The following is a 16,383-nucleotide window of genomic DNA, read 5'->3' on the forward strand; positions in this document are numbered from 1 at the left end:
AAAAATCAATAAAAAAAAGGAAGAATATGCAAGAGAGAGAACAAAATGGTAGAATTGAATAAAGTTGTTAAAAATTTATAAAAAATGAGAGAGTGCTTTGAATAAGAAAACAAAAATTTCATATTGATTCGACAAGTTATAACATAATAATACAAATTACAACAAGTATAACTATTTCAAACTTTTGGACTTATTCCTCTTGAACGAGTTATAATCGTCTAGTATTTTAACAACAAATCCATTATTAATATCATCCACGTAACTTTTAAGAACCTACGACATTATGTCTTATATTAGAATAAAAGTAATTATAAATAAAGATTATGACATGATAAAGTGAAATAAGTGTATATTATTCATATCGATTATAGAATGCTTAGTAACACCAAATTAGGAAGCCAAGGTAGTAATGAAGGAAAAGCAAGGTTTAAGTTAATGTCCAAATGATTCTTCATCCAATTATGCATTCCTTTCTTTTCCTAATGCAAGGCTCCTTTTGCATTTATGTTGCGATGTGGAGGTACGTAGTCACCATTCAAATACAAGAAATCCCACAAAACCAGCTTATAAGGTTCGCATCCACCTATATACTATGAAATCGTCTTTATCTCTAGTCGATGTAGGACTTTCAACAAAGTTTAATTACATATACAATGATATGTAATACTTACAATTTGAACCTCTAGAAATTTGGTGATATATGATGAGGAACCTCTGGTGAATATTCATGTGCTTTAGATTTGCATTTAGTTATAATATGTATTTATGGATGACACTTTAAGAACAAGGTTTTCATGGGACTCATCTTAGCTCTCCATTCTTTCTACATATCCATAATTCATAAAGCCTTTTTAAATGAATGATTAATTAGATTGGTGCAAATTTAAATATTTATGATAGGGTGACATTTGAAAACAAAAATTGTTTTATAAATAAACATTTATATTTATAGATGTGACACGAAGTAGAAAAATATTTAAATTAGCAACACATACACATCATTTTATGACCAACAAAAAAGAAACTAAAAGAAGAACAAGTGATTTTATGGATCTAGTTTGAAAAGTATTTTAGAACTATTAGTTGTTGATTAAATTAAGGACGTTTCTTTGAAATATGTCATATTTAGATATTTAAAAACAAGTTAGCGGATAATGTGTTTAATTAAAATGAATCAAGATCTTATTAAGAAGTCTTATTGGCACATTTCTACCTATAAATTTAAGAATTTATGTCTAATACCTGACAAATTGAATTGAATATGCAAATATAGATGCAACTTTAGACTAGAGAGTTTAAATATAGTTAAATCACCATGCATTGTTAATAAATGTTATAATTAATGTTTGTTATAATATAGTTCAAGCCCAAACAAAAATAAACATAAGTTTTGCTATATGTGTGCAAGAAATTATAAAAACCTTTTTGTTGTTGTTATCATCAAAAAAACACATGGAATATATGAGTTTAGCATTAACATAGCTCCCCCTATCAACAAAACCCATTTCAAATCACATCCCACACTTGTCCCACAACTTTGAATGATTCCTTAGACCTCCTAAACATTGGGAAAACTCTAGAAATACCATTGTAACTCAAATTGAACACTTGAAACCAAAATCACTGCTCTAAGCTATCCAAACTCATTTCTACTTCTTCCAACACCTATATCAGCAAACCAACCTCATGGACAAGTCATACAACACTATTATGTAACACCTTAATTTTCTCCCAACTCTTATTTTTCAATATCTCACTATTAAAAACCTCAAAATTGAACTAAAAAGAGCATAATGACTCACCCTATTATACAATTAAATCTTCTACACCATATTTTACTAATGTAACTACCTAAACAAGTCATAATTGGTCAAATAATATACTCTCAACTCTCAAAAACAACTTATACCTTTTACCTCAAAATCTCACTACTCAAAACCTCATTTTTACACCAAAAATACCTTAAAATTTCAACAAAGCATTACCATTTTGTTTCATAACGGATTTCACTCCACCAACACCTCTAACAAGTCTCAAATTACTTCACAATAGGTTTATAATAGTAGTTTCCTCACATAAGCCCCTATTTCTCCAACTCACCCAACAAAACCTCTCTTTTTGACCTTCAAAATCTAATAATTTGGTTACTCTTCTTTGCAACCACTTTGAATTCAATTTCAAGCAACAATACAACTTTATCACACACAATCATGACAACCACAACATTGGTAACACATCATACCAAACATGCACACATCATACCGTCATTTATCATCCTCTAATCACAAAAAGTATTAACTACAACATAGGAATTTCACTTAAGTCATCTTATCATTCATAGAGATTCTAAATTTATAGTGCAAATACATTCTAAAGCAAGTTCTAGCTTCCCTTACCTGTTAGAAACTCCAACTGTCTCTAGAGAACCCTACTCTGCTCCCTCAACTTAAAGAGACTAAACAACAACTATAGACCACAAAGAAATAATCAGGGTATACCATTAGAACCATTGATCAGTAGAGAATCCAAGAGAAAGATTAGACCATAAATGCGATAGAGGAAAACCCCACATGCATTGAAGAATGTGAAACTAGAGAAAAGAAATAGAAAACTGACTTACTCTATTCGAGAAACTGATTGGACAAACTTGAAGATCTCACAACAAGGATTACACAGGCGGTTTCCAATCTTTAGATAGATGAATAAGGTGCAAGAACCCTTATTAGAGAGAAGACGGAGGACTCTAAAAAAATGATTTCTAAAGAGATTGTATATTTTAAAATAATGAAACTCGTTTATAACAATTTCTTTCATATTAAAACTTTTTAATATTAAAATAATATAATCTCATTTTTTTTAACTCACTGTCACTTCTAGAAATATCATATTTTTTAGATTTTCACACTATGTAATTTAAAATACAATAAAAATATAATTTTTTTAATTGTACAATTAAAAACATATTTCTAGATTTGAAAATACATTTCAGGTGGAATTTGAGATGTATTTTGTTATTGTAATCCGAATTGTATAATAATTTTTTTTATTTGAAAATACATTTTAAATTATGTAATATATAATCTAATAAAATTTTGCACCAAACCTCCTCTAGAATACCCAACTCATCCCTCAATGGGTGAAACATTGGAAATGTGAAAAGAGAAGGAAAAAGCTTGAATCCCATCAAATTTCTTAGTGTACCCCATCAAAAGTCTCCAGAAAAATTGTTTCAATAATAGAAGTGGGGTGATTATCTTCTGGAAAAAAATTTCCAAATTTATCTTAATGTGTTTCGGAAAATGAATTCCAGAATAATAAGGTGTTGGAATATGGTGCAGCAAGTAACATCTGGGAATAGTGGAAACTCAGTGTGAGGAGAAATGGTATAATGGTTTAAATCTAATTTACTGAAGGGTATTTGAGGGATTAAAAGTTTTATTGGGTGCAAGGAGAAAAAAAAGGGAGGTACAGGAAAAATGGCAGAATTTCAAATTTAGAAATAACCAAAAAAAGAAAACAAAAGAGGATCTAAGTCAAAGGCATGCATAATCACTAATTTGGTTTTGAAGATCTCTAAGTGAAACAAATGAAACAAACAGTTTTGTTTTCTTCTTAAATGGACTATGAAGGAAATTGAACAGATAATATAGATTAATGAAAAATATAATATACTTGGGAATAACTCTTTTATAGTCAAAATTTATAATAATATTAAATTTATTGAGTGCAAGAATATATCATCAATAAATTAAAGTGAGTCATATGGTCATGTAGATGTTGACAAAAGGCAAAACAACATTGAACATTGTTGGAAGTTCCATATCCATTAAAGATAAGATTAATTTATAGTAGATATAAATCTTATCTTACAAAAATTAATTTTATAGAATTGAGTTAAACTTAAAATTCTGTAAGTATAGATACTTCGGAACAAAAATTGTTAACCACAAAATGACATGTGCATAATAAAAGATATAGACAATTAAAAAACTTTAATCCATAATATGGAAGTACATTATTCATTCTAATATTCTTAAAATAAATAAATAGCCTTAGTATGATGTGAATTGGAGTGTTCCACATAAAAACTAGTATAAATGTATTAACAGTCTTAGATGGTTGCAGCCAAATTACTTAAAAAAGAATAAGGGACTACCAAAATTGAAAAAGCGAAATTTGAGTAATAAGCTCATATATATTAGTGAAATATTTATTTAATTTGAAATATGCTTCTAATCATATACTTTTCTTTTTAATTTCTATACAATCGAGTATCATTATTTTTTACCGTACATGATATCTATTGTTTTTATTTATAGAAAAAATATAAAATGACAAAAAAAAATCTAAAAATCCATAAAATTATATTAGGCAATGGAAGACTAATAGCTTGTCTTAATATTTTGTGTTTTCAATTTCTTTAACCATTCAAGGTAAAACCTTTATTGTATATTTGCATGGCCTCCAATTATTTATAAGATGATGGGACATGTATCGTCTAACTTAGATACATTCTTAGTTTATGTAGAAAAACATAAACTCCAAGCAATAGACAGAACATTGGTGTTTCTAAGTGGGTCATCATCAAACTAAAGCTTGATGACAATACTATGTAGACATCGTACATGAATGAGAACATTAATGGCAAACTCTTTATAACATTAATATAAAATAAAATAAAAAATTAGTATATATTATGGGTGGGTCCTATAGGGAGTGAAAAGGATGGATGCATTATTTGAACCACTCTTTTGATATAAGATGAGTCATAAAAGCTGATATTCCGGAAGTAAATATCTCCACTTGGTTGATAATGGGGTCTTTCCATTGTAAAAAGCAACGCCTCCAGTCATGGCTTTAACATAGATACTAACCTCGCCCAACTCATAAGATCAATTGCATCAAAGTAAAAAGGGGAGAAAGTAATAAAGCAAACGCACACGCCATAGAAAAAGAGTTTCTGACTAGCCTTGTAAGAACTGCACTTCAATAACAACTTTGCTCACTTAGAAAAGATGAGAAAAAAAATAATATTAGAAAGTAAGGTTGAGTTTAATTCATTTTCATGTAATCTATTTGTAATAAAGAAAATATTCACTTATATATTGCATATTGGTCTTATATTTTATGAAAATTCGATATCAATTAAAAATAAGATTAAACTATAGTATATATAAGTGAATGCAAAATTTATTTTATAAATAAGTTATGTAATATATTGTACACAAATCTGATACTACCTAGTCACAAGTCAATATGTTTTTATTCTATCATAAGTAGACATGTTCCTACTTAATTAGTCATAAATTGGTCTGTCATACTCTAACAGCAAGCTATTATTTAATTTAGTATATTTTGAATTGACATAAATTAATCATGCTCCACCTAGGTATAGGTAAGGGTTTACAAGCCTATCACTAGTACAAAAACAGTGTACAACGTTGAATATTTTGGGCCTTTCACGTCAAATTCAAGACCGACGTCATATCGGAAAACGTTAAATTGATGTCAAAATTTAAAAATTCGACGTTAAATTAGCGTGAATTTTATCAATATACGACGTTAAAATAACATCGAATTTTTTTAATTAATAAATTTTTTTTTTTTAATTAATTGTTAATTTTTTTTACAATTCTACTAGACCTGAAAAGTAGAAAAATAACATATTTTAGTTTTCGGTATTTTATAAAGCATAAACTATGAACGCGTCGTGTAGTATCAACAACAAATAACAATAACAAATAACAAACAAGTTCAACCAAACAACAAAAAACAAGTTCAACAAAAAAAAATAACAAACAAGTTTAACAAATAAGTTCTTCAAAACAAAAATGAAAACTAACCTTCAAAAGGTGGGTTCGTCGGAGTAAAGTGTCGTCACTAGTGAGAGAGAAAGCATAATGTGCCTATGAAGGACAAGAACATAAAAATCATACATAAAGTAATTAATTAACATGCATTTGTATCAAATGAAAGAAAGATTACATGTGATGATCGTCAAACTTTGTTCGAGAAAATTTTGAGAAGAGAATAGAGTCTCACACGCTAAGATAAAGTGAATGAATTTTCAATCTCCCGCTCAAATTTTTATTGAATTCACTGACCTTTTAACGGCTAACGTTGGGACATTCGACGTTCAAATATCATTTGTAATAGATCTTTTAGGATTTTGGTAATAGCACTCAATTAATGCATCCAACCACTCCAATGCCCATCGCGTCGAAGCCTCATGCAGATTACACGTTCTATTAATGGTTTAAAAGAAAAAAGAAAAAAGAATTAAAAAAGGGAAACTTTTGGCTGACAAATAATACGTCGAAGCCCCTACATGATTTGACCTATTATTGGTGGTTTTAAAGAAAAAGAATTAAAAAGGAATAACTCTTTGGCTTCTGGCTGAAAAATAGTACGTTGAAGCCCCTACAGAATTCGACGTATTATATGTGATTTAAAAGAAAAGAAAAAAGAATTGAAAAGGGGTTACTTTATGGCTTCTAGCTAAAAAATAATACGTCGAAGCCCCTACAGAATTCAACGTATTATTTGTTGTTTAAAAGAAAAAAGAAAAAAGAATTAAAAAGGGGTAACTCTTTGGCTTATGGCTGAAAAATAATACATCAAAGCCCTTTCAAAAATTGACGTACCATTGGTGGTTTAAAAAAAAGAGAAAAAAGAATTAAAAAGGGGTGACTCTTTGGCTTCTGACGAACAAATATTACATGAAGCTCCTATAGAATTCGACGTACTATTGGTGGTTTAAAAGAAAGAAGAAAAAGAATGGTGTGCTAAATTTAGTAATTACCATCATAGAACATCAAATTGTGTGGGAGCTTCAACGTTTTACCATTCTAAACGACGTCTAATAATTGCATCTATTTACAAAAATGTCACCGGTTATTTTTAACATTGAATATTCAGATGTTAGACGTTGAACGCGTGACGTTATACGCTGTTTTTCCTCTAGTGTATAATTATCCTATAAATATTACATCCATCGATGTAATTAATTTAGGTTAAGTTTTACAGCATTATTTGTTATCTGAGACACTTTACTAACTTAAATGTCAAAGTATCTTTTGTAATCATGCTACCATTTATCCATAGAGAACAAGTACTGAAAAAAGAACAAAAGAAAAACGAGTTGAGGAAAAAAAAATTAAAAAAGTTCGTAAAACTCATCTTCATACTGTATACTCAATTCTGTAATTAGATATAAAATTGAATTAGTATTAAAGTTCACTCCTTATAATATCAAACTCATTTAAAATCTATACTAACAAGATTTATTATTTATTAAATTTATTATATCACTTCATCGTACCTTATACATTACTTATTATAATAAAGTAAAAGGAAAATACTCAAATATTATATAGTTAATTGTTGCAATAGAAAAGTGACTTGGCTAAAGTTAATGAAAATAAGTGTTTGTATTGAAGTCCAGATCATGTTTTGACACAATTGGCTTATTCGTAAGTAATTTTTTTTCCCTTCCGTCGCATAAAATTTATCATAGAGATCCATCTAAATATGTTACTAGATTTCCGTTCACATAAATTCAAGCTTAAATTCTTGAAATTATGAAGAAGTATGCATTCTTATTTTTAATTTTGAAGTGTAATTAATTGTATGTGTAAAAAAGAAAATACAAGACAGTTGAATTGTGTTCTTAGATATTTTTCTAAAACTCGTCTAAACCTGTTATTATCTTTTGTCTCCTTTTAGAAATGACGAAAATATTATATTCAAAATATGATAGTGAACAAAATAATGAAATAGATTGATGGTATCATAAAAAAATGCTTTCAACTTTTTAGAAATTAAAAATACATTTCAAAGTTACTTCCAAATAATGAATAAGCAAAAGAGTGGCAGAGAAATAAAATAAATTTTATATCGATTCCTTTTAACACTATTATATTAAATTTTAACAAAAGTTTAAATTGATTTCATTTGTAATCTATATGAAATCTCTAATATTTTTTTACGTTAAAATATATATATATATATATATATATATATATATATATATAATTTTGAATTAATCTTATATTTAGATAATATATGACTTCCAATAAATCACATGAATATATTTTATAAATTATTAAAAATTTTAAAATATAAATATTCTTTAACAATATTTTATAAATTTTAAATCTAACTTAATATATTAAATTAACTTTATTTTTAACACGTACAACTTTCAAAAAATCACATAAATACATTTTATAAAAAAATTTCACATATTAAAAAGCAAGTATTCTTTAACACCTAATCATTCTTATCTTTACCCACGATGAGGTGTTTGAAAGAAATAATTTTAAATTTGAGTTTCTATTGTTCAAAACATGCAAAATAAACTCATGGTTTAAAAATAATTTTAAATCTAATTCAATTTCATAAAATTAGATTATAGAGTATGATTTACATCCACTTATATATATTGAATTGGTTTTATCTCTAGTCGATTCGGGATTTCCAACACACTAAATTATAATTATTTCTAAATATAAAGTGTAGAATGTTTTGATCTACTTTTTGTTAGATATTTGAGAGTCTCTAAATGTTTGTTTTTCTACTTTTGTAAGATGTTGGTATATTCTAACATTTATTATGTGCACTGATATTATTATTATTATTATTTTATTACTATTATAATACATTCCACAAGTGATAAAAACCTATTCATCTATGAAAAGCCAATAAAATAGACTCTGAAATTAACTATTTACTCTATTTTTTAACATATAAATTAATAATTATTTTATACTGGTCAAAGTTAATAATAAGGATCTATATTGGTTTGAACTAAAAATGTGAATTTTCAAAATTGAATGAGAAACTTGTTTGACCTCACTAAATTTTTGTCAGTAACTTGTAGTTTCTTTATACGTTAATTGAAATATTTTTATACATTAGTTTTTAGCTTATGACTTTTATATTTACTTATTTTCCTTTATATTTTTAAACTAATTCTTAAATTTTCCTTTTAATATTTTCTATATAAGGATTTTTTTTTCATTTTTCCACATGCAATTTGTGACGTCCCAAATATATAACAAATATATATAATAAGACATCATCAATCATAATACTGGAAAGCAGTCAGAAGTGCATTTAGAGAAATCGGATTACAGTCATCCATCAAAATAGCTAAGAATTTAAAAATTTTAAAGACAAAACATAGTATCTCGAAATGACATAATATAACTAAGAAATCATAGTGAGTCTAAGCTGCAACATCTTCATTTTCCTCTAAGACATGCTTCAGTGAAACCTCTCCTTCCTCTGCTCACATCCAAGTGGATGATCATTGCAACAGGAAAGCACACACAACAAGCAAGCAGACATGACACAAACACAGACAAGAAAATGCAAGGGTGAGCTAATTATACAAAAAAAAAATGCATCACATCAAGTATATAACATACAATAAATAACTTAAATCAAANAGTTTAATAAACACAACCTAAGCATGTTATTTTCTAGACTTGACTCGTCCGGACTTTAAAATGATAGTCGGGCTATGGCAAGTCTTGCACCCGTGGTGACTTATGAAACTTGGGTTCCCCACCCTGCCACACTCACGAGGTTAGTCCGTTTCGCGCCTTGAGGCATACTGGGAGCCCCCAAAACTAAGGACCTCCTGCTACTTCTCACCACATGGTTCAACCTCTCTAAGTGAGTTTGATTGACCATTGAAACGTCAGAATGACTCCCAAGGCTGAGCCCCTACTTTCATTTTAAAACACTAAGAATCTCACCGAGAGATTCTACACAGATGGAACTTAGTTTACCACTTATCGTACTTTCATCACTTTGTAATCATATACTTTTGCCACAATTAACATATACACAATATCTACAATATACATTACTCACTCATCACAAATTATAAAAATAACTACTCCCTAATTTAATTTAAGTTAATCAATACCATAATCTTTTATAATTTATTTACAATGCCTAAACCCTGTACAGATATAAAACCATGTTTCCTCAGTTATATTATAATAGTTAAATTAAATCATACTTCTATTATAAATTTTCTATTAGACCACTACACAAACATTTTTAATTTATATTACACCAACATTCATATTATAATATTATATTATAATAAACCTATTATTATATATAAAACTATATTATATTAATAAAATATAATAATTGTTATATAATATTAATAGAATTTATGTGTTACGTAACTATATTTTATAAATACCTATATATTAATATTATGTTACAGTATATATAATATGTTATATATATATATATATATATATATATATATATATATATATATATATATATATATATATATATATATATATATATATATATTATGCTACGTGTATATATATATATATATATATATATATATATATCATGATACATACTATCTCAAAATAACTTATAATACTTTTCTTTTTTTTTCAATCCAACACAACCCAATTTCCTTGCTGGTTATATAACTAGCCTATTATTTTTTAGTTCCTTGATTCCCAAAGTTATACATCCCTTCTCACAGAATCTGAGGCTACACTCAACCCATTTTTCCCATCAAATCACTATCACTCCAACTTATTCCAGCAACCAGATTCATCAAATTCCTTTAGAGCACATCACAATCAATATATAAATAGGAATGATTCCCAGGATCATCATTTCAATCAAATTCAGCGCATACTAAGTTAAACACTTAAGGACAGTAACAACACATGCTCACAATATATCACATATTTAATTAAACATGCATAATCACTCAAAACATATTCATCAGTTCTTACCAAATGGGATGTGTAGAACCAAAATATAGCAATTCAGATTTCTCAAACAGTCACTTCGCAACAAATAAAATAAAAGTATAACTAGCTCCCCTTACCTGGAAAGCTTAACAGTAAACTGGTCAAGAACACCTTAGGACCGTACCCACACCGCGCTGAACTTACAGAACCTACAAATCACCAAATTGGTGATAGAACATAGCTCTCAAAGTTCGAATGGACAGAGAATGGACGGAAAATGTACTAGGCACATGAACCCAGCAAAGTTGCAGGCCCTAAGTTCTAGAACAGCGAAAAAGAAGGGGAAAATGGGACTTACCGATCGGAACAGGAAATTGTTCGGTTCAAATTGAAGCCCTTGCTGTTGTGAACGTTTAGGCACCTTCAAACTAAAAATAAAACGGTTCATTGTTTGGATATCTTAGAGAGAAGGCAGAGCAATTATTTAGGGAAAAGGATTTCTGTTTAGAGAGAAGTGGAAAGTAGCAAATGAACACTTTGACTTTTGGAAAAGAAGGGCTTCCCTCTATGGCTGAGGCATTCTAAGCTTATGGATCTGGCTGCCCCAAATAATAAGGCCCAATGGTCCTAAGCTTATTTTTCAGGACCTTACACAATTTTCTTATATAATATTTTTTATTACATAAGATATTAATCATATACAACAATTAGTTTCTTTTAATAATTTTGTTACATTATTTATCTTACTATTATATTGTTCATGATACTGTTTTACATAAGATCTATTATTTTACTGTTTCAACTTTAAATTTGAAATATATGGGAATTATCATAGGGTAGTTGTTTTTTTTTTAAATATTGCACTATATTTTAACTATTATATTAATTCACAAAATGAAAATTAAATGTCTACTTAAAACTATAATATTTTCACTTTATTTTAAATTAGATAAAAATATATTAGCAAAATAATAGCACAACAAATATAATATTTGAAAGTAAAATATATAATTAAAATGATTGATTGCTAAATAAAAAACTACAAAAGTTCAAAATCAACTTGCATATTTCTACAATTATATATATTTATGAGCTACTATAATAGACAATTTTACCATATACACTTACTAACTTAACATATTTTAACAACCAACTAACACTTTTTCAAGGATTAACTTTTATTTACAACCTATTAATATAGATGAATTTCCAAACTTGGAGGAATATAATTAATTATTTGCAAATCTTTCTTTAATTTTTCTTTTCCTATCCTTAATTTTTATAAAATTTTATTTCTATTATTTTTATATTTTAGTAAATTAAATTATTTTTAGATAATACAAAAACTAAGAATTGAATCAAATTTATAGAAAATCACTAAAATTTGAAATAAAATAAGGACTCAAAAATTGTAATTTAATCAAATATTTTATTTTCATTTAAGAGTGTGAAAAGCAAAATATATCATGTAAATTAATGAAAGATTTTTACCCCTTCATTGTAATTATAGGCTTTTAGATAATGTTATTCAAAAAATGTATTTTATACTATTTTAACCTTCTTAGTTTTCTTCTTTTGGCCCCACAACTTTTCTCTTAGAGCTGCTATTTTCCAAATCGGGAATCGAATCAAATTCAGAAACAAACTCTTCCGTGTCGTCCAAAACCATTACTTTGTCTGTACAAAAGAAATAAGTGATGCCACGTGAACTCATTATGATAACTCTAACACAAGATTATTCTTAGCCAATATATCTATATCTATCTATATATCTATCTATCTATATATCTATCTATATATATATATATATATATATATATATATATTTATGCATATATATATTTATGCATATGTAATTACAGTGCCATGTTTTAAAGTGATTTGGTGTAGCATTATTTTTAGAGAAACTAAGAATTCTTTGTTAGAATAAGGAACAAGAAAGAAACCTAAGAATTTGTTACAGACAACAATCACAAAACTTGCCATTTACACTACCTTAAATGGTGAGTGATGCAGGGATCGCTGTATTATTGCTGCACTTGCTAGCATCTCTAAGAATGAACAATTTCAAAGATCATGATTCAAAAATAGATTTAAGACAACAGAATGTAGTTACAAAGTGGACTGCACAAACTAAAAATGCTACCTGCAAAACAAATTTTATGCTTGTGAACCAAGCAATATGCACAGGATTATGAAGGGGAAGTGGAGGCTAGATACTCATCACATGCCCTCTTGAAATGCATGAGCACGAGAAATAGCTGCAGGGTTAGCTTCCAAGATTTGAGACACACCTAAGACACGGTCTTTGCCTTCTTTAGCCTTTGCCCTTTTTGAAATAGTACCTTCTGGTACACATTCAGGGTTGGTTCCTGATGAGGCCAAGACACACATGTCTGATTTTTCTTCATCTGTTGAAAGGTTGTCTCTTGTGTGTTTGCCAAGTGTTGGGGAGCCGTTGCCTGAGCAGCAGCTATTACTGGTAGAGGAAGTAGGTGAAAGGCAGGCATTGAAACCCATTGAAGCAGCTCCTGTTCCACCACCATACACAGGTGGTCCACTCCAGTATGATCCAGGAACAAATTGCAAGGGAAAGCTTGGTGGGCAGATTGTTGGAACTGCCATGATCGGTGTAGGACACCACTGCATTGAAGCAGGGTCGGCACTGTTATAAGGGTTACACATTTGTAGTGAAGAGGGGTGAACTGATGCAGTGGAAGCAACATTGTTCCAATCTGGATTCCAAGGGAATATCCACGGAGGAACAGGATAACACTGCATAGGTTTTGATGCAGTTGGTTCAGTTGAATTGTTTCTTGGAGTGCAAGCATTGGTCATAGATGATGATCCACATAAGGATACTTCCTCCTCCCCTTTTTCTGCATAATTGACAGTATTTTCATCAGCACTTCGATTTTGTTCTTTAAGATTAAGCATTGACTCCATGGATTCACAAAGAGGAGGGGCATCCGGACAAAATTTCAACACAGTACCATTATCTGTTGAAGACCTGAAAACAGCAGCAGATTGAAGTGTTGTGGCAAGTTGGTGACAAGAAGAGTCACTTGTAGTTGGAATTCCGTCACAAGATACAATAATGTGCCGGTATTGAGAAGCTAGGTGCTTGTTCTTTCGTCTCCCCGCACCCACTGGAACATTTCTCATGGTTCCACCTGCAGTCCAATACCTTTGGCAGTTCTTGCAGAAATGCCGAGGTTGATTCACATTGTAGTTATTGAAATAACAGAATTTGGTGTCTAAACTGTTGCATCGAGGACAATGCAGAATCTTGTCTGGTTTCTTGAAGATTTTATCTTGATCTGTACTGCTACTCTCTGTATTATTTTCCACTGTTTTGGAATTTACTTTTGACTCATTTTCCTGCCGATCATTATGTAGTGTCTCTTGTTTTCTATCCGTTGAATCAGAATAATTCTCTGGTTGCTCAGAGTTTTCAGTACAGGGTATTTCAACTTCTTTTTTCTTTAAGCCATTGTAAGCATTCTGAAATTTAAGCTTTAATCAATGACAAGTTAAGTAGAACAAAGTTGTGGGAAAATTAAGAATATAAGAGAAGCAAAATCAATATTTATTTCCTATGAAAAATATAAAATACCACACAAGAAGAACAATTGGTATTCAGCAATTTCTCAGTAATAGCAAATAACAGTTTCTCAAGGAATAGCATATTGGTTCATACATTAAACCATGTTCATCTCCTGTTTCTAATCTGTCTCAACTTCAGTTTATCTCTCCCATCAAACTGTCATATTCATGAAAATGAATCATACTAGAACTGGTAACTTATAAACAGCAACAACTGCATAAATTTACTGAAAAATGACCACCACAAAGAGCACCTAGAAACTTTTGGACTTGATTGTTGCGAACTTTTGTTCTTCAAAAGGGAAACACGTTTTTGTTTTTTTTTCATGCAAACTGCAGAAGTGCTGATAAGGAAAAATGAATAAGTAACTAAATGAAAGATTCTAGAACAATGAAGCCACATTAATCAAAAAACATCGCATATATCAACATTTTTGTCTAAAGATGGAAAGGAATTGATTCATAGATAATCAGCGGCATTGCTCCAATAAAGATGAAACAAGTTAAAGTTATATTTCTTTCAGCAGTATGACCTGCTTTAAAAGAACAGAAAACCACCATAGAGATGTAGCAGAACCTATTTGAAATCTGAAACAAAACTACACTCTCATGACAACAAAAACCAAATGTTAGGCAAATTTTTTTTTAAAAACTCAATTACTCACACAAGACAACTTCACCAACCTTGGTCATAATTCACCAAACTCCTGTAGAAACGAGAAAACATGAGGACAAATTGTCAACCAAAAGTTTACTAAAAATGAACGATTGAGACCAGCCTTTGCTCCATTGAATCTGAACGTGCATCAGATACACATTCTCAAAATGTTAAAAGGGAAATTTGTTAGGAATAAATACTCTTTATATTTCACACTATTGTAAAGCTAGAACATAATTCTAGTAACCAGTTATGGCATAGAAAAAGGAATGGTATTTTTTTAATGAAAACCCCATAAAATAAAATAGTATATGAGTCCAAGAAAAATGGGTTTTGGGCATCCTTTATGAGTAAGTACCATGGTTGCAGAGTTGGCCTGAATCTGATATCCCATCTGAGAACTGGCCGGAATCTGAGATTCCGGCAACGGAATCTTCCTGCCAAAGAGCCTAATACCCGGATCCTTATTTGACATGTCTCCTTCTGTATTAATTAATGGTACTGTTGTTGAATGGTTTTGTGAAGCTTCTGAGCACCTCCAAGATACATAGATATAGATAGAACAGAGAAAGAAAGTGTGAGAGATAGAGAAAGAGATGGTAAAAAAAGCAGCTTTTGTTTCCAGGGAACTTTTCAAGGGTGAAACTTTGCACTAAAAAAGCTACAAAACCCTCTCAGAGAAAAAGTAACCCTGCAAAAAGCACCAACAACATGAGCCATCAGAGACACAATACCGTCCCTTTTAAACTTCCTTCTTTTTCCCTTTTTGCTCTTTATATTTCTCTTATAAATATCACTTTCTCCTTTTTTTTTATATATATATATATTTAAAACTTTCATAACCAGTATATAAAAATGGACAATGATATTTTGACAACTTCTTTTTTAACAACTTTTTGACAACAAAATATGTGTTATTATTTTATTAGTCGGTTTGAATTTATTTTTAGAAAAATATTTGAAACGGATCAATCATAAACTACCATATATATTGTTAAAAAGTTGTTAAAGAGACTTTTTCGTATAAAAATAGAGACATATTTCATCTTATAAATCGATTAGATAGAATGTTCGTATTATTAAATTAGATGTAAAGTTCACTGGTAATATTTTTTCCTCATTTCTTCTATACATAAATAATGGATTTCAATTTTAATATATGATAAAATAATTACAACGTTAATAATAAATTTTATTTTTGTTTAAACTATGTTATTGATCAAACAACAATAAAATATTAATAATAGTTTTTTAATAAGCACGTGATAATTAAAGAGTATTAAACATTTACTCAATTAATTTATGTTAAGAATAAAGATGGGCAAGAGGGTATAGTTTTATTATTCGATCCCATTTTAGCACTAAAAATTA

At 29.1% G+C, this 16,383-nt stretch overlaps 1 protein-coding gene across 6 annotated transcripts; it reads right to left on the minus strand.

Annotated features, from left to right (window-relative positions):
* Nucleotides 1-9,046: 9,046 nt before the first annotated feature.
* Nucleotides 9,047-15,767, minus strand: LOC106764250 (cyclic dof factor 1-like). Of its 6 annotated transcripts, XR_002669255.1 has the most exons (6): nt 15,371-15,767; nt 12,895-14,264; nt 12,744-12,799; nt 11,107-11,176; nt 10,886-10,957; nt 9,047-9,288 (listed from the first exon to the last, which is right to left on the minus strand). XR_002669255.1 is itself a non-coding variant. In XM_022785252.1 (3 exons), the coding sequence occupies exons 1-3, from the start codon at nt 15,485-15,487 to the stop codon at nt 12,972-12,974; spliced, it is 1,296 nt and encodes a 431-aa protein (XP_022640973.1). In that variant the 5' UTR covers nt 15,488-15,767; the 3' UTR covers nt 12,681-12,971. The 6 variants fall into 6 exon arrangements, 4 of the variants coding, with proteins under 4 accessions (XP_022640973.1, XP_022640974.1, XP_022640962.1 ...); XR_002669257.1 differs by lacking the exons at nt 9,047-9,288; nt 10,886-10,957; nt 11,107-11,176 and adding an exon at nt 12,276-12,425; XM_022785252.1 differs by lacking the exons at nt 9,047-9,288; nt 10,886-10,957; nt 11,107-11,176 and having other exon boundaries at nt 12,681-13,627; nt 13,742-14,264.
* Between the last annotated feature and the right edge of the window lie 616 nt (nt 15,768-16,383).

Source organism: Vigna radiata, chromosome 1 (genome assembly GCF_000741045.1).
Source record: "Vigna radiata var. radiata cultivar VC1973A chromosome 1, Vradiata_ver6, whole genome shotgun sequence".
NCBI classification, from domain to species: Eukaryota; Viridiplantae; Streptophyta; class Magnoliopsida; order Fabales; family Fabaceae; genus Vigna; species Vigna radiata.